General features: G+C 52.9%; 2 protein-coding genes across 6 annotated transcripts; both read left to right on the forward strand.

Moving 5' to 3' along the window:
- The first annotated feature begins 7,097 nt into the window (after positions 1-7,097).
- OGFOD2 (2-oxoglutarate and iron dependent oxygenase domain containing 2) lies at positions 7,098-15,060 on the forward strand. Of its 3 annotated transcripts, none has more exons than XM_075041378.1 (7): positions 7,098-7,365; positions 7,453-7,527; positions 9,562-9,672; positions 10,692-10,791; positions 11,915-12,039; positions 12,530-12,787; positions 13,476-15,060. In XM_075041378.1, the coding sequence occupies exons 1-7, from the start codon at positions 7,243-7,245 to the stop codon at positions 13,749-13,751; spliced, it is 1,068 nt and encodes a 355-aa protein (XP_074897479.1). In that variant the 5' UTR covers positions 7,098-7,242; the 3' UTR covers positions 13,752-15,060. The 3 variants fall into 3 exon arrangements, with proteins under 3 accessions (XP_074897479.1, XP_074897481.1, XP_074897482.1); XM_075041380.1 differs by having other exon boundaries at positions 7,453-7,509; XM_075041381.1 differs by lacking the exons at positions 7,098-7,365; positions 7,453-7,527; positions 10,692-10,791 and having other exon boundaries at positions 9,578-9,672.
- A 222-nt stretch (positions 15,061-15,282) lies between these two features.
- On the forward strand, positions 15,283-21,339 carry ARL6IP4 (ARF like GTPase 6 interacting protein 4). 3 transcript variants are annotated; one of them, XR_012652309.1, is made up of 7 exons: positions 15,283-15,377; positions 17,049-17,251; positions 17,626-17,964; positions 18,449-18,566; positions 19,974-20,043; positions 20,263-20,450; positions 21,102-21,339. XR_012652309.1 is itself a non-coding variant. In XM_075041382.1 (6 exons), exons 2-6 carry the CDS (start codon positions 17,062-17,064, stop codon positions 20,317-20,319), a joined length of 774 nt encoding a protein of 257 aa, XP_074897483.1. In that variant the 5' UTR covers positions 15,283-15,377; positions 17,049-17,061; the 3' UTR covers positions 20,320-21,339. The 3 variants fall into 3 exon arrangements, 2 of the variants coding, with proteins under 2 accessions (XP_074897483.1, XP_074897484.1); XM_075041382.1 differs by having other exon boundaries at positions 20,263-21,339; XM_075041383.1 differs by lacking the exon at positions 15,283-15,377 and adding an exon at positions 15,801-15,999 and having other exon boundaries at positions 20,263-21,339.
- The last annotated feature ends 1,225 nt before the right edge of the window (positions 21,340-22,564 follow it).

The raw sequence follows: 22,564 nt of genomic DNA on the forward strand, positions 1-22,564 counted from the left end.
AGACGTGGCGTGACTCCTCCTGGTTCAGGCTGACAGTGGGGAAGATGTTTTTAAGCTGTAGGAAACATACTGCAACATGGCTAAGCCAGGTCTAGTTTCTGGTTCTCTTCTCATGCACCCAGATCACTCCCCGGGCTTTGATGCAATTACTCCCAAAGGGGCAATTTCCAAGCCATTGTCAAGGTGGAGCTTTTTGACAACACCAAGTCTCTCGCTGCCAAAGCATAAATGAGGATGGTGCCACTTCCCTCAGTCGGAGGGATGGTCCAAGAGCAAATCTGGACCGGGAAGGGACTGAACAGACACCCTTGTCTGAACCTTCCCCTTCCTTTCTCCCCAGGACAGAGCAGGCACATCTGCACCCTGGACTCACACGCAGCCGGGCCACAAACCTCAAGGACAGTTCGTGCTACCGGACCCCCAAAAAAGCCCCAGAGGCTAACTGGTTTTCTTCACGCCAGACAAACTCTGCTCAGGTGGCAGAACTGTCTCGATCTGAAACGACACAAACTGGCCCTTCTTCAGCTTCTTCAGGGAGCTGGCAGCGTTGCTCCCAAACACATTGTCTTCCACTTTGAAAGCTAGAGAGGGCAGGCCCCGACTTTTCCTTTTAACACTCTTCCGCTCCCGCTTGTAGGCTGTGGTCATGTTGGCGATCACCTGTAAAGCAGATTGCTTGCATTGGGCCTTGAGACGCCTCTTAAAAATCAACTCAACTCTGTCTCACACAAACTTGGTGAGTAAGAGTCGGCGCTGCAGCATGCAGAGCTCCGCTTGGCAAGTTGAGGCTGTGCTGGCAAGCTCCAGCACAGCTGGTTGCACCCAGAGGCAAGGGAAAGACTATGCAAGGTCTTTCCAGCCTTATTCTCACCAACCTCAAACTAGCAGGAGACCTTACAATAAGAAATTGTGATTTCATGGCAGTGCTCAGAGGAGCCATTAGTTCTCCATCAGTAGAGGGCAGAAGGGGATCTAGGCTGCAGTAACACAGAGCCAAGAGAAGCTTTTCTCATCTCCTGTTAATTACAGCCCCAACCCCAGCCTGTCTGTGGGTGAGTGTCAGTGACCTAGACACCAGAAGTGCCCTTACGGACAGGACAGGATGCTTTGGCATTACCCAGACAGAGCTCTTGCTGTCCCGTGCCATGGTGTGCATCTCTGTTTCACAAAAGGGGAGCCGAGCTAGTGAGCCTGAGCTGCCAAAGGCATCAGCTGGGAATAGATCCCACAGGTTCAGCTCCTAGGCCTCCTCCCTCCTGTCCCATTTTACTACTGCTATTCCTTGGCAAGAAGAATCACAGTCCAGGTGGGATCAGAGAGGACCACATAACGCTGTCCACATAATAAGCCTAAGAAATGACTGAGCAAACAAAGCACTCAAGCCTCATCTATTATTTTTTGGCACACAGATTGCCAAGCACTTTACAGGGGACACTGAGGTAATTTTTCAAGTCAGGAAACCAAGAAACAGAGAAAAAATGAGTTACCCAAGGTCACCCAGCACATCAGACACAGTCAGCAACTGAATGCTGGCCTTGCTCCCCGAACTCAGCTCTGTGCCCACTGGGCCACTAGCCTTCATGGTAGCCCCAACCTCCCCAGTTTCTCTCCTCCCATTTTGGGGCAGGGTTACTTTTAACCTTCTTAATTACACAACATGTCCCTAAAGGCTTTTTGTCCCTGCCTAAGGACAGACTCCCTTGGCTGATTTGAGATGCAGATTACAAGGCAGAGCGCTGGGCATGCTGGGACACATCTTTCATTAGCCTTGATGGGTAAGCCAGTCCCTTGTATTTCATCACCCAGCTCTGAGCAGCACCACCACCAGCTTCCCTGTGGCACCCAATGGTGCCGGCTCGGAGACTCTGCTCCTGCTGCTGTTGGCATGTATCAAGGTGCCACTGGCCACCTCTCCTCTCAGGCCAGGCCTGTGGAGTCTCAGGCAGTCCTTAACCGGCTTCTGCCTCCTTCCTTTCCAGCTGGATGCATAGCCTCCCTGCCATACTCAAGCCCATCAGCTACCTGCTATGCTCAGTGACAGGAGAGAGCCCGCAGGCAAAGGACTCCTGTGAGGTGGCTTTTCCGGACAGACAGGGCCAGGGGCTCTCTCTGAGCACCCAAGCAGGCACATGCTGTAGCACAATCCTTGTATGGGCAAATCCCTTCTGTGCAGCTCTTACACAGCCTGGTGCAAGGGACCCTGTGGGGGTTTAGCTGCAAAATGGTTTCAAGGCACCACAAGACTTACAATTTCTTTCACCGCGTTCTGCTGCTCCTGAACCGTGGCTGTGAATGGCGGGAGGCTGTCTGCCTTACCAGAGCTAGCCCCCTGCTCTTTAGAGTCCTTGACAAAATCCACCTGCAAGGTACAGATATTTGAGTGTTACTCTGTAACCACACCAATGGCAAACCTCCTACAAGACACTCCTTTGTCGAGAAGTTACCTCAGATGACAGGCACACGTATCTGTTGAACATGAGGAAGAAGGGGGTGTACTTTGTGACAGAGTTGACTGAGGTGCGGAAATCGAAGAGCACGGGGTCGAGATGGGCATCCCATTCGCTGGGCTTCTCATTCACCACATTGCAGATGGAAGATTTGAGCACCTCGGTGCTGCGGTCGTCCAGGCCTGCGCAGTCTGCAGGGTCTGCAGGGGTGAGGATCTGTGAGATGTTCCAGCGCTCACATAAATGCCGGCTGACCTGCAAAAGCGGGGGTCATGCCCACGGGAGAACAAGGCAGGCTTGCACCCCAGCAGCTAGCAGCCTCCACAGCACAAGACAGCACTGTCCCCATGCTAGGAGATGCTGCTCAGCAGAAAAAGCTCCCCAGAAAAGTTAGAGCTCAAAAAAATGTTTTGCAACGACTGTTCCTGTGCTTGAGGCCTTCCACAGCACTGGGAAGCTGGGTTAATCCCAGGGTAGGGCAGGAATCTCATGGACATAATCTCACAGGACCTTTCCTTCTGAGCAGAGAGAGAGCCTGCAGTGTGGCTGGAGGACTTGTACCACAGAACAACAACCTTAAATCCCTGACAGGGTGAAAGCACTGGCAAATCATTTACCACCTGCAACGGGGCTGGGGCAGGGAGAAGGCAGCATCAGCTCCTTGCCCCCGCTACATGTCACACTGCAACTCTGCCTTTGGGACCTGCTGCCCAAAAAAATGGCTGAAGGGCATGTTGCTTTTCCCTGAACCACCCAGCACCTGACCTACCTCCTCACAGAAGTCCCAACTCTGACTGGCGTAAATGTTCTTGGACGCTCCAAACCTGAACAAGAAGAGGACACACAACTGGTTTTACTCCATCAGCTGCAGGGCAGAGCCAGAGGAGCTCAATCTTCATGAGTGATAACAGGATACAAAAGGGATAGAGACCCTCCAGTGGAGCTGGTGCTAAAGAGGCTGGCATGGCCTCACCTCCCCAAGAGCAGAGAGAGGTCTGCTGGCTCCATCTGTTCCAAAACAGCCAAGCCTGTTTGCTTTTGAATGATAAAGTAGCAGCAGAAACAAGCAGTTTCTTGCTCTGAATGCAAATCTCTACTGGCCACATGCATTTTGCACAAGGACAGTGTCACGTGGTGACATGTACCATGTGAGTGCAAAATAAACACTTTCTAGGAGGGATCAGGGAATGGTTTTAAAACTTCTGCAGAGAAGTAGGGTGCCAGCTCTCTTGGCCTTGGGGCTATTCAAAGAACCACTTCTGCCCCTTTCTCCCTTGCCCCAATAACAAGAGGATAACGGGCGCTTTCCGAGTACTTTGTAAAGAGCAACTGAGAGGCACTGGATGGTCTCTCCTGTAGAAGGGAGAGTTCCTGCTCTCGTGCGAACCATCTTGTGGACATTGAGTTTTTTTGCAACACACATCCCAGTGCGCCCCATCTCACTGCAGCGGTGTAATGTAACCAACAACAGAGAAGCCCACCTGTAAAAAATTACAGCTAGGGCTTTAGCCACTGATAAGGGATCTTTCTTCTGCAGAGAAGCAGCCTCAACCCACTTAGTGAAGTAGTCGGTCACAAGGAGGACATGTGTATTGCTCTGGCTCGTCTCAGGAAAAGGTCCTGCATAAACAAGCATCAAGAAAAATCAATGTGATGCCGTAATATCACCCAAATGAGGAAAGTTAAAAACCCATCCCAACAAAACAATCACTGCGAAAACGACCACGACTCTCTCCTGCAATGTCATTTGGCCAGTATATTTCTGTGAGCTTTGTCAGCAAAAATACACCCATCACAGTCTCAATTCTGGGAAGTAACGCATGCCCGCAACTCCCACTGTGTGTGGAGAGGGAGCCGAGCCAGCTGCATGGATCAGGTTGCACCTTGGTAGGCTGCTGTGGCCTCCTTGGCACCTCCTCACACAGACGCAGGCAGCGGCAGTAAGTCTGCCATGCTTCCTGATGGCTGGCGTGGAAGCCTTGAAAAGCCTGTCAGCTGCAAACACTCACCATGAATGTCTAATCCCAGCACTTCCCAGGGTGATTCCACTTTGACAGGCCTTGCTTTCCGCGATACATTCTTGTTGTGCTCTGCATTCTGGCATGTTTCACACATTTTGATCTGGAAAGGGAAAAGACACATCAGACTTTAAAACTTGATGACAAATTCTGTCAGATTCAGACTGGACAGGTTATGAAGGGATGAGACGGACAGCATGTCTGAGCAGCTTCCTTCTACCCAATAAAAATAGTGAGGCGCAAGAAAAAGAGGACCAAACGCAACAGGCTGACACAGCTCACCTTTCACAAAACTTACCTGACAGCTTTCTCCCACAGAATAACCAATTTTCTCAATGTGGCCTATAGCTAAGACATTTCTCACCCTGTTTTTAGGCAAATATTTATTGCATTTTAAACTTCTGCCAGCTAGAAAAATCATCAGCCCTGGGATGCTGGAGGAGCATGGGCTGCTCGGACCATGCAATGCAACCATGCTTCTTCAAACCACGCTGTTGCAGAGTCCTGCTGCAGGGAACTTTCAGCAATAAAATGGGTGAGGCAAAGCAGCTGAGGAGAGCCAGCAGAAACACCGAGCTCCTCCTGTTACAATAGTTCAGGCAACTGGGCAGGTCCGGCAGGAATCCAGACTGCTCACAGCTAGACTCAGCAACACTCGTCTGAAACAATCCCACATTCCCACGCTGGCCAAAACTACCCTGCACGAGGAGGCCTACCTGCGCAGGTTTCCTGATGCTCGGGGGAAAGACATCCAATCTATCCAGCTGTCTCGGGACGTTCCAACAGTTTCACCTGCAGAGTTACTTAGTGTGTGGCTTCAAAGCAACAGGCATTAGAAGCGACAGCATCCCTGCATCAGGGCTCTTCTAGCTGCTCACTTGGGACTGCTGCCTGAACGTCCTGGGAAATACCGGTGTCATTGACATGGTCAATGCTCTCAACTTACCCAGTCCACAACATCCTTCACAATCCCCAGCCAGTAGTACCGGCTCTGAATCCGGTGCACGGTCTTTTTCTGGCCCAGATGGTTCCCGATTTCAGTGAAATGGCTTTCCAGAAAGACTTGCCGCCTCCTTTCAGGATCCACAATCACCTCACGCTTTTCCTCCTTCTTGGGTCCCACATAATAGAGACAGCCGCCTGCAGATGCGAGAGGTTTATCTAAAACAACACGCTCTCACAGCCATTTCAGCTTCTCAGTCTCAGTGAAAGGGTAATTTTCTACAGCAGGAAAAACAGGCGAGACACAACAAACTGGGACTGTTGCCTTGGGAGCTTCTGTAACGCCTCTGGAGAAGCTGCCAAACTGGAATCACTCCCAAATAAGCCTAGGAACCTCTTTTCTGCACCCAAGACTGAGCAAAATCCTCTTCTACGATAAAGCCGCCCTGGTCTCCACAGGCCAGCTATGGCCCAGCCTGTGGTGCACCGGTGCTACCCCAGGATCTCGCAATCCCCCCTCTGCTCCCCAAAAGCGATGCCAAGGCAGAGAGACGGCGTGAGAGAGGCAGCAGGTACCAGCAATGGTGCATCCCACGGCTCCCTCTCTGCCGAGGGCCAAGAAGCCACACGCCCTCGCCACGCCGCGGGGGGCAAGTCCGTCTGTCCTCAGGTGCGTGGGGACAGGCGAGCCTTTGCCTTCCTGCCGGCGGGTGGCTGTCCCCACACGCCTCTGCAGCGTCCCTGGGCCCCCCCCGCCCGCTCGGGCCCTTCATCCCCTCGGCCTCGCTCTCCTCAGGGTGAGGCAGGCACGGCCGCTGTGCTTCCCCCCCCCCCGCCGCCTTGGCAGGCCCCGTCCGGGCTGTCCCGCGGTACCACCGGGGCCCCTCACCGTCGACGACGAATTTCTGGGCGTAACGCTTGAGGTTCTTCCTCTTGATGGAGCAGAAGCTGGGTGGGAAGCAGCCCTCGGCCAGCAGCCGGTAGATGTCCTCGAATTTGCTGCTGGGGCCGCAGGACTCGGCCGCCACCACCTCCTCCTCGGCCACCTGCAGCGCCGAGTCCATGGCCAGCATGGACGGGCCGGGCCGGGACAAGACGAGACAGGCCAGGCCAGGCCGGGCCGGGCCGGGACAAGACGAGACAGGCCAGGCCAGGCCAGGCCAGGCCAGGCCGGGACAAGACAAGACAAGACGACCCGGGCCGGGCCAAGACGGGACAGACAGGCCGGGCCGGGCCGGGCCGGGTGACCCCGGTTCCGGGTTGTCCCCGCCGGGCGCGTCCCCTGCCCGCGCGCCCAAGCACGGGCGCGGCCCGAGGAGGAGGAGGGGCGTGGCGGCGGCTCTTAGGGAACGTCTGCAAATAACCTTCGGCGACCGTTGCCGTCCCCAGGAGCTGGCCCCCCGGTCCCGCTCCTCAGCACCCCTCCCGCCCGCCATGCCAATGGAGCGGCCGGCTCGCCCGCGGCGCCGCCCGTCCCCTGTGTTGTCAGCGCGGGCTCCGGGCCTTCCTTGCCCGCGTCACCACGGAGTCGGCCGCGGAGCCGACACGGGGTTCCGCCAAGGATTGGGGCGGTGGGGGCTGTGGGGCAGCGGCATCGCTGCAGGCCCCGGCCGCCGTGACGCCACGGAAATTTAAAAGAAAAATAAAAAAAAGAAGCATAAAACGGGACAGAACGGGCAAGTTTCGCCCCCTCTCCGTTTTCTCCCCGTTGGGAATTTGCCGACGCGCCCTCGCTCGCGCCGGCCCGGCCGGAAGCGGCACCCCCCCGTGCGGCGGAGCCTTTTGGCGACGGGACCCGCTCGCGGCCCCGCCCCTGCCCGGTGCCGGCGGGAAACATGGCCGCGGGCCGCCCGTTCCTGGCCTGTGCCTGCTTCTTCTCGGACAACATCTTCGTAGGGCGCTACGGGCTGCACGTCCGGTACCGGGACGAGGGGCAGCTCCGCCGCGACCACGGACGGGTAACGGTGGAGCGGCGGGCACCCCCCCCACCCGATCGCGGCGGCGGCCGAGGGCGGTGAGGGGCTGACCGGCCGCGTGTGTTGCAGGCGCTGCGGGAGCGGGGCTGCAGGGGCGAGGAGGATTTCAGCGCCGCGCTGCGGGAGGTGAGCGCGGCTTCGCCGGTAAATCCTGTCAGAGAGGGCCGGGGGGGGGTGGAGGGGGCTTCGGCTCCCTGAGGGGGGCAACCGAAGGCCTCACGGTGGGGGAGGACCCGGGGACCCCCCCCAGCCTCGGGGGGGGCCTGCCCGGCGGCGCGGAGGGGACATCGCACCCGGGCTCCCCTCAGGGGATCCCCCCCTCCCCCCCCCCCCAACACTTCATCTGTGGCATTTCCACCCAGGGGGGGACCGGGGGGACTTGCTGAAGCCACAAGCCCTGGCCCTGACAGCTCCCCGGGGCCTCGTCCGGATCAAACCCGGTGCTGGGCAGAGGCCGAAGGGAGAAAACGGCCTGCTGGTGCCTTGATCCGGGGCTGGGTGCTGTCAGTGATGTGTTTGTACTGGTGACAGCCGGGAAGTAAACACTGCGACACGTTATTAGCACGGCTTTCTGTGCTGCTGAGTGGTTTTAGTCAGCTGTCTTTCCTCGTCCCTTCTTTTGTCAGTTACTTTTAAAGGGTGGCTTGAGATGCGATCACCCAAGGGTCCTACAGAGCTTACGTGAGGTCTGCCGCAGAAGGCTATCCCACGAACTGCCCCGGCGCACTCTTTCGGGAGAGATCTGTGTTTCTTTCCAGGCGAGGGACACAGATCTGTCACACAACCGGCTCCAGTTTCACCCAACACAAAGGGGACAGGCAGGTTCTTTTACGGATCCTTGGCAGAACGATGATGGCACTAAATCATAGTTACAATTAAAGCTTAATTTTCTTAACGGGATATTATGATTAGTATGGCACAGAATTTATGATTTGAACGGCACAGGATTTCTACAAGCAGAATCAATGTAGCACAATAAGCAGAACTTCTAATACAACCTAGGATTTCTAGATCCTAACTTATAATTTCTAATCACCTAGATCCTAACTTAACTTTCTAATCACCTGGACCCTCTGTAGATCAGGTCAGATCTTAATACATGGTTTGCTGTATCAATATAACCATCATAATGTAGACTCAAAAATCATATAAAAGAATACGAATCACTCAGTCCTTCAGAGGAAGCAGACGATGACAGAGGTGTCCCTGGCCATGTTGGGGGGGGTGTCACAGCTCTCACTGTCCAGCAGCAGTTCCAGTCCAAGTTTTCCACTTAGGACTTGTAACTGCTTGATTTTATAGACAGTGCTCTGGGTGCTGTTATGCTTCCCTGTTCTGCAATGGCATCATCAACACCACCTGGCTGGCCAGGTGCCTGGGACCTTCAAGGCCGGCAAGGAAGGGAGTAATTGGCCTGGCGCCCAGGAACCTTGAGGCTGGTAGGGAGGGGAAGAAGAAATCCGTTTGTTTCGTCTGCTTGGTTCACAGGACCTTCAGGGCCTGATAATGAGAGAAAGGGAATGAATACGTGACCCGTTTGTTTGCAGAGAATGGCTGCTTGCCTTATAAAATGGCGTTATGCTAACCACATTACCAGGGGTTGGGAGCAGGGTGGGCCGGTCACACTCTCCTTTTTTTTTGCTGGGGAATGTTATAAACTAATCTCATGGGGGGTTATTAAATAGAAAGAGCTGCCTAAATCAGCTGCTACTACAGCTGTTTTCTTTAAAATGACAGACTAGCCTGTCCCCACAACACTTAGCAGTAATCCCTTCATGACAAGTCTTGTCTCCCTCCCAGCAAATGTCTTTATTTTGGACAATGCTTATATTGTCAGAACATAAGCCAGACTCTTAAAGCGTAGGCCAGTGATTCATGAGGCGTCAGAATGCCTGAAGGGGCTGAAGCCTTGCAGCTCCACTTGACATGTCCGTGGAACGCCTTCTATTATTTTTTAAGCCATCTGTAATAAGAATGTGTCTCAAATCCCTCTTGGGCATTTGGGTTTTCAGATATTTATTAGACTTGTCTTGACTACAGAAAAGCAAAGGCATACACTCTGTCTCCCAGAGGTGCCTGGAACAAAAATAACTGGTTTAAAACAATGAGCAAATTCCTGAAATTGTTTCAGTTATCCCTTTTGATTTTCTAACAATACGCTCTATTGTTTACTTGTAGATTGAGGCAGAAGTGCAGAGAAGAAAACAGTTAATTCATCAGTCAGTGGAACGCAAAGCCATCATCTCAAAGTGCTACAAACGAAAACACCCAGAAGTTTACATTCTGCAGGTAGACAGTATGTTTGGAATCTATTTTGCACTCAAGGAGTTGCCCAACAGTTTATTTTTGCAGTAGGAAGCCCTCTTCTCGGGATTGCCCACAATGCTAGAGCTGGACTGAATTAAAACCAAAGCGTAGCATATTGAAACTGAATTAAAACCTTTCACAGTGTAGCGTATTCTCCAGGCAGGATTCCGCCTGGCTTATAGCCAGATAAGGGTCATTCTATATTGAAGCTGCACCAGCACCTGGTACTGGACTCAGAATACCATTAGTAATTTAGACCTAAAGCATCATTGCTGCAAACAGGGTCGGTGAGGTCTAACGAACACCCACAGAAATCAGCATCTATGGGCTTAACACACAGACAAGGTACTAGTGACTATCGTCTGAAGGGGAGCAGCACGCTGTTGCATGTGTACACCCCACCACAAATGTGGGGGTAGCCCTTCTTGTTGTGGGCTGCTCTGCTTTGGATTTCCTCATGTTTGCCAGACCCAAGACTTCCCAGCTGGATAATTACCACAGATCAGCAGTAACGCACACACAAGTTCTCGCAGATTTACTGCTCTGTGATCCTTTAGCAACAAGTTCTGCTGTTGTCCACCCTGCTGTTGTCTGTTGTGATCTGTGTGGGGAAGTGCTTAAAGCAGAGTGTAGCCACTCTGTTGCGCTAAGGCCATGACAAGATGCTAAATCTACTAGGAAGGACTTTGCACTTACCCGTTAGGAGTCCATAAGGCGAGCCAGGCTCTTTCCCATCACGCTAAGGATAAATCTGGCCAGTTGTACTTGAAAACCCATGAAGCAGAGCAAGCAGCAACTTACCTAAACCACCAAGAAAAACACGAGTAACATTCTGTGTTTCCTGCCACAGAAGTAACCCAAGTGTGTCTATCAGCCTTCCTCCCTAGACTCTACATATTTTCCTCTGGCTGGCTGGAATTCCATTTCTTTCTTGGGCTATAAAAGACTGCACAGGCTAATTGTGTTTCTGTGTATTTTTATCATCCTTCCCTTGACACCAGGATTCATTCCTGGCCCCAGATTTTCTAGAAATTGTGTCATACTGCACGTCGCCAGATGCTCATCTCCACGGTCTCCTGCGCTACATCGAGTCCTTCTCAGGTAAAGACAACAACAGATCAGCCACAAAGATCTCCCCATGTGACACTGCAACTTCAGTGACGACAGCTGTTTTCAAGCCCTGTCTTTAATAGCTCAGATTTGATACACAGCTGAGACAAACAGGATGTTATTTTCTGCTTGACGATAGTCTCTGGAGAGGCAGTATTGTGCAGCAGTTATGCTCTGGATGAGATCCTGTTTTCTGCTTTTCCAATCCCAGTTTGCTGATGTCTCATCAGAGGCTTTAACTGCAGCAGGGCTGGGGTTTTGGTTCTACCACAACCTCACGGGTGAGCCTGCTGAAAGAACATTGTTAGCCTGGGGAGCTTGGTTTTCCCTCCCCAGGTGCTTTACCATTTCAGACAATCCCTGTTGGTTAGTCTGAGCTGAAATAGTTTCAGTCTAGATTTCAGTCTTTTAAAGAGATCTGGGGTTTAAGCTTCCCTGGAGGCATCTGTGAAGCTCTCTCCCTACCAGAAATGGTGACAAAATGTAGAGGGGAAGCTGCAAAGTTGCCTCCTTTTCTCAAGACAAAAAGAAAGACACAAATGTTGTGTATGTGCAGGGCTCCTGGATTTGTCCAAGGCAGGATTTTCAGACACAGCCTTTTCATTCTGTCTTTATCTCAGCTTCTGTATCCTTGATACTGAGCTCCGCTTGCACAGATCTTGAGGGCTCTACCCTGAAAGGCAGCTCAGAAGGCCTGGTCTTCCCAGAATGTTGGCACTGGATGAGTGAATCCCACATATCCTAAATGACCTCGAGTCTCATTCTTCCAGGAGGCTGTATTCAGTCTGCCTGCAATAAGCTGTTGATAACACCGCCTTCCCTCTAGACTCTCTCAAAACATTTCCTTGGCACCTACAGCAGGCATTTAAATCAGTGCCCGATCTCCCAACTAGATGGGGAAGCCTGGAAACGAGGGGCCAACGTGAAAAACAACAAATACGTCCCAGAGCTGATCCCAGGGAATGGTTCCAGCCCTTTGAGCAGCCTGAGCACAAAGTGAAGCACGTCCTGCATTCTCACTGACACCAGCACAGTATAGCGAGACAGCGTGACAGCCAAGAACACTCTCGCCTGTTATTTTCCCCAGCAAACGGTGTTTCCCTTCTCTTGACAGATAAGAGGATCTATCGACTCCCAGTGTTCACAGAGGAGTTTTGCCAAGCCTTTGTGGATGAGCTGGAGAACTTTGAGCAGTCGGATATGCCTAAAGGCAGGCCCAACACTATGAATAACTATGGGGTAGGACTCACTACCTCTTGTGCTTCTTTAGGGGGAGTGTTAACAAGCAGACTCTGTTTACCTCCTTGCTTCGTACTCATTTTCCTTCCCAAATGTCTGTAATTTGAGCACAGTGTGGTCTGAGTACAGCCCCCTTGAAGTGAAATGGTTGAGGCAGTGTGTGTTACACAGACAAAACGACAGGGGAATGCAGGGAAAGGAGATGGGAGTTGGTCTCTCAGAGCAAAGAGCACCTTGTATTTAAGCAATACACATTTAAATCAAGGAGTCAGTTTTTAAAGAACACTCGACTTTTGATCTTACTCTGTCTTTTCCCCATCACTTTCCACTTTGGTGCTCCTTCTTTTGCCTGTAGCTGGAGCCTTTGCTCTAAAGTTCTTTATCTGAGCAAGCAGTGGGGTTGGAATAGAACAAGACAGCTCTGTAGCAGCTCTTGATGAAGCAGCAGATGTAGTTGATCAGCTGTTCCCATCTTCTCTCTTTGAGACAGGTTTTGCTAAATGAGCTTGGGATGGATGAAACTTTCATCACACCCCTGCGTGAAAAATACCTGCAGCCCATAACGGCACTGCTTTATCCTGATTTGGGAGGTGCTTGCCTGGACAGCCATAAAGCATTTGTGGTCAAGTACTCGCTCCACGAAGATCTGGATTTGAGCTCTCACTATGACAATGCAGAAGTCACCTTAAATGTTTCACTGGGAAAGGACTTCACAGAAGGCAACTTGTACTTTGGGGATTTCAGCCAGGTACTGAGCATATTCCTAATCTGGACCGTGATTCTCTTCCCCACTAGCCCCTCACTCCCCAGTTTCAAGGCATTAACTGTGTTCTAAAAAACAATTATTCACTTCTGACAGTCAAACCTGCTCTGTCCCTTCCCTCTTTTTTAAAATGTCTTGGTTATACAGGAGCCTTTTCTGCTACAAGCATGTTACCAATATTCAAGCCAATTGCAGCTAATTCAAAGAGAGACCAGAGACAGCTATCGTAGTAGAAACTGGAGTGAAACAAACCAGCCCATCTTTCCCCAACTGCAATAAGGAGCAGGGAGGTGCTGAGAGGGAGGGGGGAGGGAGGGAGAGAGAGAGGTAATTTATTTCAGATGAGACTTAAAACTAAATCTGTAGCCCCTATTTCCAGGAGACAGGAGGGGTAAAAGCTCCCATAAACTGGTGAAACAGTTTTTTTGATTGAATCTCTGTCTTTAAATTCCCCCTGCACCTGCCACTGGGAATGTCTTACTGGAAAACCATTGTACTAAGCTGCTGCCAGGCCAGCACTGAAGTGGCTGCATTTCAGAGGTGCAATGAGTTCTCTCCATGTTGTTCACTGGGTGCTGTGGGTGAATAGGTGACAAGTAAAATTTTCAACTGTTTGAGCATTGTACTGCTAGGGACTTTGGTAGAATGCTGTATCCGCCTCCCTTTGTTCCAGGAACCTACCCCTGTGCCAAAGTACATAGAGATCGAACATGTGGTTGCCCAGGGGCTGTTACACCGAGGAGGGCAGATCCACGGGGCACTTCCCATTGCCTCTGGGGAACGCTGGAACCTCATTATTTGGATGAGATCATCTGTCATCCGCAACCAGCTCTGCCCCATGTGCAACAAGAAACCTGAGCTGGTGGAAGCAGAGGGGTTTGGAGATGGGTTCACAGAAACCCTTGACGATGATGTGCCTGAGACTGTGAATCTCTGTTCCTTCTGGTAGCAGACAGTAGAGCCTGATTTCTCCAGACCAAGTTGCCTAAAGCTCCTTTCTTACCTCTCAGACTGCACTAACAGACTCTTTGATGGATGCACCAGTCACGTAAGAAGTAGCTAACATCTTGGAAAGTGATGTAAAACCAGTCCTGTGGGGGTTAGGGAAGCCAGCTGCTTGGACAGGTGGAGGAGCTGGTACTCAGCTTGCCAGGGCTCACACTCGGGCTGGAGAGCAGGAGGACCGCTTGGAAGCCATAGAAAGCCTTAACATTTTGATACACTGCAAAGGCTCTGTAAATATTTTGAGGTGTACAGGGAAAACACCCAAAGCTGCTTGGCCTTTGTGAAGACCTTTGTGCCAACAGCAGCATCACAGGTCGTGCTGTAAACCGACAAGAATGGCACAGTAAAGCCCTGCACTTATCACTGCTCTGCTATTCACAGGGACTCCTGTCCTCTTCCAGGGGAAGAGCTTTTTGTTGCTGGGTGACAGTGAAGGATCTGCTCAAAAGTGAGATACAGGTGATTCACCACAGGCTGCTGGGAATGACATGGAATTATCATCAGCAGAGGTTTACCTAACCCAGGCTCTGAAAAAGCCATCAGGAGCAGTACAGGGAGAGCTGGTCCCACAGGGTAAGCTGAGAGGATCTCTCAAGGCATCCATGAGCTCTCCTGAGCAGAAAGTTCCCTTTCAAAGATTCTGTGAACCTTATTAAGCAAACAGAAACTGGCTTTAGTGACAAAGCACTGGGAGCCACCTGCAACATAACACAACTTTCTAGAGGAAGGCAAGAGTGTACCTTTAACTCCCTTCCTTTAGTTACGTGAACAAGTGAAAATATGAAATAACCATCTCAACCTGGGTGCAGCAGGCAGGCCTGGGGCTTCTTAATTTGTTGCCAAGATCCCCTGGCAGCTGGCGTGTTAGGAGGGTCAAGTGCTTTCCCCGTCGTACTGCCGGCTGGCTGAAACCACGAACTCTCCCATCTACAAAACCAATTAAAGAAGCCAGATATCTTTTGATTTGGTGGCTGCGTTTGGCTCTGTGGAAGATTAATTGTATGTATTTGAATCACACATAGGTAACTGCATTTATAAGGGGCTTTTTGATTAATTTGTTGAACTGCAATAATTACAGCATTGTGGACTTTGCATAATTGTGAAAGGCTGAACGTGAGCCAGTACGGCTTGCACAAAGGGTGCTGATTTAAGCCTCCCCAGCAGATCAGCTGTATTTTTGGCCGGGGATGCCGTTAGCACACAGCGCCAATTAGCTTTTCATTAGCGAAACCCATTAAAATTGCATCTCGGGAAGGAAACGGGCTGTTGTATTTGTGTGCGGAGCCAAAGGGCTGGTCTCAAGAAACTCAGTCGTGAAGGCTTCATTTCCTTCACCAGAAAACGTTAGCGCTTCCTAACTGTGCCCGAATTAGGGCCCAAAAGTTAAACTAAAGGGCGAGACTGGGGCGGGGCCGGGGCGGGGCGGGCCCCGGAACCAAAGAGCGCGGCCCAGGTGCCGGCCGGCCCGGCGGACAGCGGCCGGAAGTGGGCGGGGACAGGTCAGCGCGGACCCGGCGGCGGGTGCCCCGCTCGGTGCCGGCGGGGCGGTGCGGGGCCCGGCCCGGCCGCGGTGAGTCGAGTCGAGTCCCGTCCCGTCCCTCCCCTCCCTCCCTTCTTTCCTTCCTCCCCTCCTTCCTCCTCTTACCTGCGGCAGGGCCGGGCCGGCTGAGAAGACGGGGGGGGGCACACGCATGCGCGCTGCAGTGGCACCCGATGGCGGGGGGGGCTGTTAAAGAGCCGGACACGCCGGGCCGTGCTCTTAAAGGGGACGCGCCTTACGCCGGTCTCTTAAAGGGCCAGCGCACCTCGTACTGAGCTCTTAAAGGGCCAGCGCGCCTGGGGCTAAGCTCGGTAGGGGCCCCCCCCTCCAGCAGCAGCGGCCGGGCTCCCCGCTGTGGCCCGGGCCCGGGCGAAGCTGGGTGGGCAGGAGGAGTCACCCTGCTGAGGCCACGAAGCTGGTGTTGAGGTGGAGGCGATAGGCCAGCTTTGGGCCTCGACCAGCCTGGGGTGCTCGCGGCGATGGATTCGGGGCTCGTCCCCTTCCCGCGGCGTCGCCCAGGGCTCTGCGGGATGCTCCTGTCCGCACCCAACTCCGCATCCGTTGACCTTGACGCCGCGTCCACGGGTGGAGTGGACCCGAGACCCAAACGCCGTGCCGCCAGCAAGGCCCCGGTGCGAGGGACGGCTGCTGGGTGCGCGTCGATGAAGGACTCTCATCCTCAGAAACTTCCCTGAGTGTCCTTAATCGTTTTGGGGTTGTGTTTTGGGTTTTTTTTTCTGATTGAAATTTCCGTTTGGAAACCAACCAAAAGTCTGATTCACTTGGGAGCAAATCGCCTCTTGGGAATACCGAGGTGGTAAACAGGCAGTTAGGTGCAGTAGTTGGAAGGTGGCTGTGAGAAAGCATTTCCCAGATACTGCTCTGCCGACAGTACCAGTTTGTTTTTTAAATTAATGAGAGCATATCTCATGCCGTCCCTGGCCTGTGGCTGTTGGCAGCTGGTTGGGCTGATGGACGGGGATGCCAGCTCAGTGCATAATCTGTTTTCTAAAAGCAAATTGGAATATTAAAAATTCATTCCTCCCCTTGGCTCGTGCCTGCTCTCGGCATTTTAAATAATGGGGTGATTGACTCTGTGTTCAGCTTGGGGAGGATGTTTCGTTCTGCTGACTGTTGCCACAGCATCGATCATACCTTGCTGGCATCCGTCTGCGGGTGCAGCGTCCTCCTGATGGCTCCCAGCCCCATGGGGCAGTCACAGCCCATAGCTGCCGGGGGTTGTCCTGGGGCACAGCATTGCCTGCAAACCCTTACCTTGGTGGGGATCAGCCCGATTCTCTCTTAGTCATCACATCTAGGGACAAACACGAGAAGTGCAGGGAAAGCCTGGTGGAGGTTTCACACTGAACCTGCTTGGGGACGGTTGTCTCGAGGCGGGCGAGGGCTGCCCAGGGAGGGCAGTGCTGTGCCTGCACAGCCCCAGCTCTCCACTGAGGGCTCTGTTTTGTGGGTTGGTGAAATTCATTTTGGCCACGGCTGTGTGATGGGTAACCCCGACCTATCCCTGCACGTTGGGAGCTCAGCAAGAGCAGTCATGAGCAGAGAGGGAGTTTAATGGGAGCAGGTCTTCCAGGGCTGGTTGGTTCAGGTTTGGATCTAAGGGTTTTGGGGCTGCCAGACGTGTTGCCGCTGAGTGAGGGTGGTCTCCCCCGTGGCACTGATGTAACCCATTCCCTCCAGGGGCTGACGCACGATGGCCCACAGCCAGTCTCGGAAGCGATCGCGAAGCAGGAGCAAAAGCAAGTCTCGGAGCAGACAGGAGAGGAAGGAGAAGAAAAGGAGGAAAAGCAGCAAGGACTCACACCGGGGCAGCAGGTCTCCTCCAAGGAAGCGGACCTCTGGGTCTCACAGACGCAAGTCGAGCTCAGCGGCAGCTAGGGAAGGTAGGGGAAAGGCCTGCGACCCCGCACTTTCACCACATTTTCCTGAGGTGGATGTACAGAGGGGGCCCAGGTGGGAGAAGGGGGTCCCTGCTTTTAGCTAAATCCGTGTCTGTCGCCTTGCCATGCACTTTGTGCCCATTTTGGTCTCATTCTGACAAGTGTGGAGCCCTACGGCCGCTCTGCATGATGGTCTGGCAGCATGGCATTTCACACTGTGATGTGTTAAAGGTGTTGTCACAGAGGGGTCTTTGCCCCAGTATTTTGGGGCTTTGCTGTTCAGGCAAGAAAGAAACCAGGCTGGGAGGGGGGTAACCAGCATCCCTGCTGCCCTGGGGCCAGATCTGCTCCACTCAACCTCTTCCTATGTGTTGCAGAAAAGAAGAAGGAAAGAAAGGATAAGAAGAAGAGGAAGGCAAGTACCTCTTCCTCTGAGACAGCATCTTCATCCACCGGCTCGTCCTCGTCTTCCTCTTCCTCCAGCTCCTCTTCTGATGACTCCAGTGACAGTGACTCCAAAACAAAGAAGAAGCGACATAGCAAAAAAAAGCGAGCAAAACCAAAAGACAAAAACAAGAAGAAGAAGAAGAGAATGAAGAAGAAATCAAAAAAGAAGTCAAAGGAAAGGGCTAAGGAGGAGAAAGCCAAGGGAGAAGCGGTGCCCGGCCCCTCGCTGGAGCAGTGGCAGAAGGAGTCACTGGTGGACTCTGGACCAGGTAACAATGGTGTTTCCCTGCTGCTGAAGCCAGGGCACACAAGTGTCACGCTGGGGAAAGATGCTTGCATGTCCCCCTTCCTGGGACCCAAGCAAGGTGTCTGAGGGAATCAGGGCTGTGCACAGAGAGGAGCTCCTGACACTCTTCCCTCCTACGTACCGTGACTGCCTTTGAGCCACACCAAGTAAACACAAGAAGCCACATTGAGAGATTCATTTGTGAAGTGTTTAGATGTAGTTCATAGACGTGAGCAGGGAACGAAGGTGCCAAATGGAAGGACACAGTCAGCAGTAACACACTGGCAAAGCTGGTACTGGCTTTGGGACGTGAAGCGGCCCTTGCTTTGTGTGGTTCATCACTGAACCCCAAGTACCGCCGGGAAACTGGTGCGGCATGCGTGTCTGTTCATGTCAGGCGTGGTGCTATGTCCCTTGGCCAGGAGCTGGCCCCGTGAGCATGGCTCTGACTAACTGATGCATTTCAGTTTTGACAGATGAACAAAAATCCCGAATCCAGGCTATGAAGCCAATGACAAAGGAAGAATGGGATGCAAGGCAGAGTGTCATAAGGAGAGTCGTGGATCCTGAAACGGGGAGAACAAGGTATGATCCCTGGGGAAAAGGGAGGCAGGTTGTCCATCCCCATCCATGTTGTATGGGTTGGAGTCCTGGAGGATGCCCGTCTACGGCACTACGGTACCACACATGGACCCAGGTCCCCTTCAGGAGCAAAGGCCTGAGCTGATCCATTGCAGATCCCCTCCCATCAGACCTGGTGTAACTTACCCAGAAAGTGACATGTTTGACACCAAATTATCGAATTGTGCTGGGGCTCCATGCAGGGGGCACTGGGCTGCGTCCCAGCCAGGAGCTGTGGGACACAGACACCAGAGCACCCTGCTGCTGGAGGCAGAAGGTTTGTTCCTTGTGCTGTGAAGAGTTTGGTTTCATCCATTAAATGGGACTCTGCAACCTGGGGCAGAACAGGAACGAGAGGTGGGGGGGTGACACCTCCTCACCCCACTGCTTCATGCACTTGTGTTTCAGCTCTGAAGCACTCAGCCCTGCTTAGCACCTGGGTGCAAGTGAGGAGGCAGTGTGTGCCCCTTAGGGTTACAGCCAACAATCAAACCAAAGTTCGTTTAGCTGCCAAATAGAAATGACCCAGTTTTTAATAAACTGCATCTTCTCAGCAAGCAGAAAACATCATGCTGAAGAGAATTGGGTATGACAAGCCCAGTCTTAAAATAGAAGGCAGCCTGCGGGGCTCAGGGAGGTGTGGAACAAAGGTCGGTTCCCTGTAAGGCACGTAATGAAGACAATTAAATTTCTGTTCATGTTTGGAGGTGTGAGCTGCCTCCGATACTGCTTGGAATTTGCTCAGCAAGATGCTCCCCAGTCTGGCTGCCTTTCAGGCCCAAATCGGTTCCTGTTTCTGAATGGCTTTGCAGTTTCCTGGGGCAGCCAGGACCAGACCTGAACTCTGTGTGAAAAAAGAAAGAGGTTTTTGCAGGGGTTGGGGCCACTGCTGTTGACAGCAAAGCCTGCGGATGGTGGGGTGGCAGGAGATGCTTTTATTATGAGTGTTTTCTCCTGCTGTGTGCAAGCATGACTGGCTCTGCACACAGCCTGGGGCAGGGATGGCTGGCCCATGCAGGGGGATGCTGATTTCTCGGGGCAACACACCTGTCCTTGCTGTGGCATGCTGACATTAATCCCACAAGAGCAGTGGAAAGCCTGCTGTGCTATTTAAGCTTGATAAGGCCAAAAAAAGGTCACATAATGCAACCTCACAGATAGGTCCTCACTGGTCTTGCCTGGAGGTGCATCAGCCCAGCAAGTACAGCTGTGAGGGAGCTGGTGGTGGCTGTGTGCCTGAGCTGGGGCACAACAGCAGCTCGTGGGGTGGGGACTGGGGGGGGTCATTGCCTTCTGTGGCTGAGAAACAGCATGGCTTGTGGGAATTTGCCAGTAGCCCTCACGGCTTGTGGGCCTGTCCTTGTCTTCCAGGCTTATTAAAGGAGACGGCGAAGTACTGGAAGAAATTGTCAGCAAGGAGAGACACAAGGAGATTAACAAGGTAGTGGGGACTTGCCACCAGCACGAGCTGCTGGTGGGTGGGCGCAGCCGGGGAGCTGCTGCACCCAGAGGCGTTGTCTTACCTCCCTGGGGACCCCACTGACTCTACTGGGGCAAACTGAGCCCTGGCAGCTCCACAGGGGCCCCCGGGGGTGGGTGCTGGTGGTCCTTCATCCTTGGGCAGGCAATGCTGTGAGCACCCGTGTCTCTCCCTTTGCAGCAAGCCACGCGGGGGGACGGGCTGGCCTTCCAGGTGAGGACGGGGATGCTGCCATGAGCACGCAGGCGCCAGCCGTGCCGGAAGCCTGTCCTGCTGCTGGTGCCAGCGCAGGCACGAGCCTCTGTCTCTGGACGATGCAGACAGCACCACATCAAGATGCTTCCCCAGGGGCAGTTTCCAGCCATTCTGTAAGTTACTGACTGGGAAGGAAAGTGACTTTAACGGTTCATCGCCCAGTAAACAGCTTCTCCCCTCCCTCTCCTGACCTGAGCCAGTGTGGCTGTAACACATTTAGACCTACTTGCCCCGATGCCCCTTTTGAGGCTGGAGGAGGTCAGCAGCACCCAGGGCACAGGCTTGCTGGTGCCGAGCACCTAGAGGTGCTGCTGCCCCTCAGCTCTGGGCTTTGGTGGGCAGGAGCCAGCGCGGCGGCCAAGACAGGGTATGTGCTGGGGGCTGCAAAATACGCAGCTGGCTGCCACTTCCTTCCCTTCAGGGGCTGCTCTTGGCCCCTTCCTTGCTGGATCTGCATGCCCCATGCTTACCTGGTGCTGCAGGCTCGCAGGCCCTTTGCACTCGCCCACCCCGCTGAAAGAGGAGCAGCTGTGCTGCTGCGTGGCTCTGCTCAGGCTGCAGCTCTCCTCTGCACCTTCAAGTGCCACCCTCCGCTGCGCCCCAGGGGCTTTACTCAGCCTTTCGGCAGCTTCATCTCATCAGGTGGTGCTGGGGGGACTGCTGACCTGGCATGCCGTGCTGGGGTGTGGGCAGGCATGCTTTACGGAGGGGTGGCTTTGCCTTGCTGTCTGTTCCTGCATGTGACTTGTGTCCCTTCCCTACAGCGCAGGCCCCGGGCAGCATTAGGGCTCTGGGCTTCTCAGGGCCTGTGCCCACGGCCGCTGTGAAGCAAACAGCTCGCCGTTTCCCCACTGCAAAGTCCATAAATCAACAAACTGTTAAAAAAAAAGAAAAGAAATGACAAATGTATTAAAGGACAAATGGGTTCTGCAGGACTGATCTGCGTGGAGGGTTTCCACATTCTGTTCATCGCTGTAACCCCATTAAACTGGCGCCTGCTCACATCTTGGGTTTTGCAACTTGTCTGTTTCTAGAGTCTCCAAAAAAAAAAAGCAGACAGAGAAGAGCCTTCCCATTTCTTTAATCTGTGTAACTCACAATGATACTGTACACAAAGCACACCCAGGCATTGGAACGATGCACTAACAGCAAGGAGGAGAAGGAAGTTGTACAGAAGGTTTGTCACACACAAGCGAGTCATTGGCACGGTACTGTACACACAGGGGCGTACCCAGCGCGGCTGCCGGCGCCCTCGGGCAAGCCCTCCAGTGGTTCCCCACACACACGTCTGTTACCCCTAAAGCAATTTTTTATAAATAAAATATAACTAACATCGTTGGAATATAAAATTGACAGTCGAGGGTATCAACAGGCAGAGGGTGCTGAGGACAGGGAGGGGACCGTAAGGCTTCTAGAACTAATAGGAAATGCAGCAAACGGTGGCGATACCTGAAGAAGGGGCTGCTACAGCAAGCACAGCGGCTGCTGGGCGGAGCGGGAGTTTGTTAGTAACCCTTTGGCTAGTTACTGCTCTCGGCTCGCGTGTCGGACACTGTAAACGTTTTTGGTATTAGAATTTCGCCTCATCTGACTGAGTGATCTGGCAAACCCAGGAAAACAACTCGGAGGGAATGCACAGGCTCCTCTTTTTATTTTTAAAAGACTTTAAAGGGACAGCGTCAGGTAGAAAGTCTGGCCCAATAGTGCAGGAATACAAAAAGCTGCTTTTTATAAAAAATCTGAGCTCCACAGCAGAGTTTGATTCCCATGGAAACAATTGAAAAAAAAACAAAACAAAAAAGACTGAGGCAGCCTGTGCAGCGCGGGCTGCATTGTGCTAGTGTGCGAGAACAGGACGTGGGCTGCAGCAGAAGCAGCGCAACTGTCGCCGGTCGCGCCGATGGCTGCCCAGACAACTGCGATAGGGAGGAGTACAAGAAACTTCGTATTCTTTCGTTTCGAAGCAACAAGTTATTTGTAACAAAGATAAATTAGGTCTGTAACCTGACAGTGCCCCTTTAGTAAGGATGGAATATACATTCATCTTTCCCTCACTGCATCCAGACGGATCCTCTTCCGTACACGTGGAAAGGCATCAGGTCACATGCATTGCTCTCCAAAACAGCTCGGAACAAACAGGTTATAAACACAGAGTTAAACTATTGCTATTGTTCTTTGAGTGAGTAGCACGTTGATCTTTGCTTCAGAGAGATGAGTGCCAGATGGG

The sequence above is a fragment of the Buteo buteo genome, chromosome 11 (genome assembly GCF_964188355.1).
Source record: "Buteo buteo chromosome 11, bButBut1.hap1.1, whole genome shotgun sequence".
In the NCBI taxonomy this organism is placed as follows: Eukaryota; Metazoa; Chordata; class Aves; order Accipitriformes; family Accipitridae; genus Buteo; species Buteo buteo.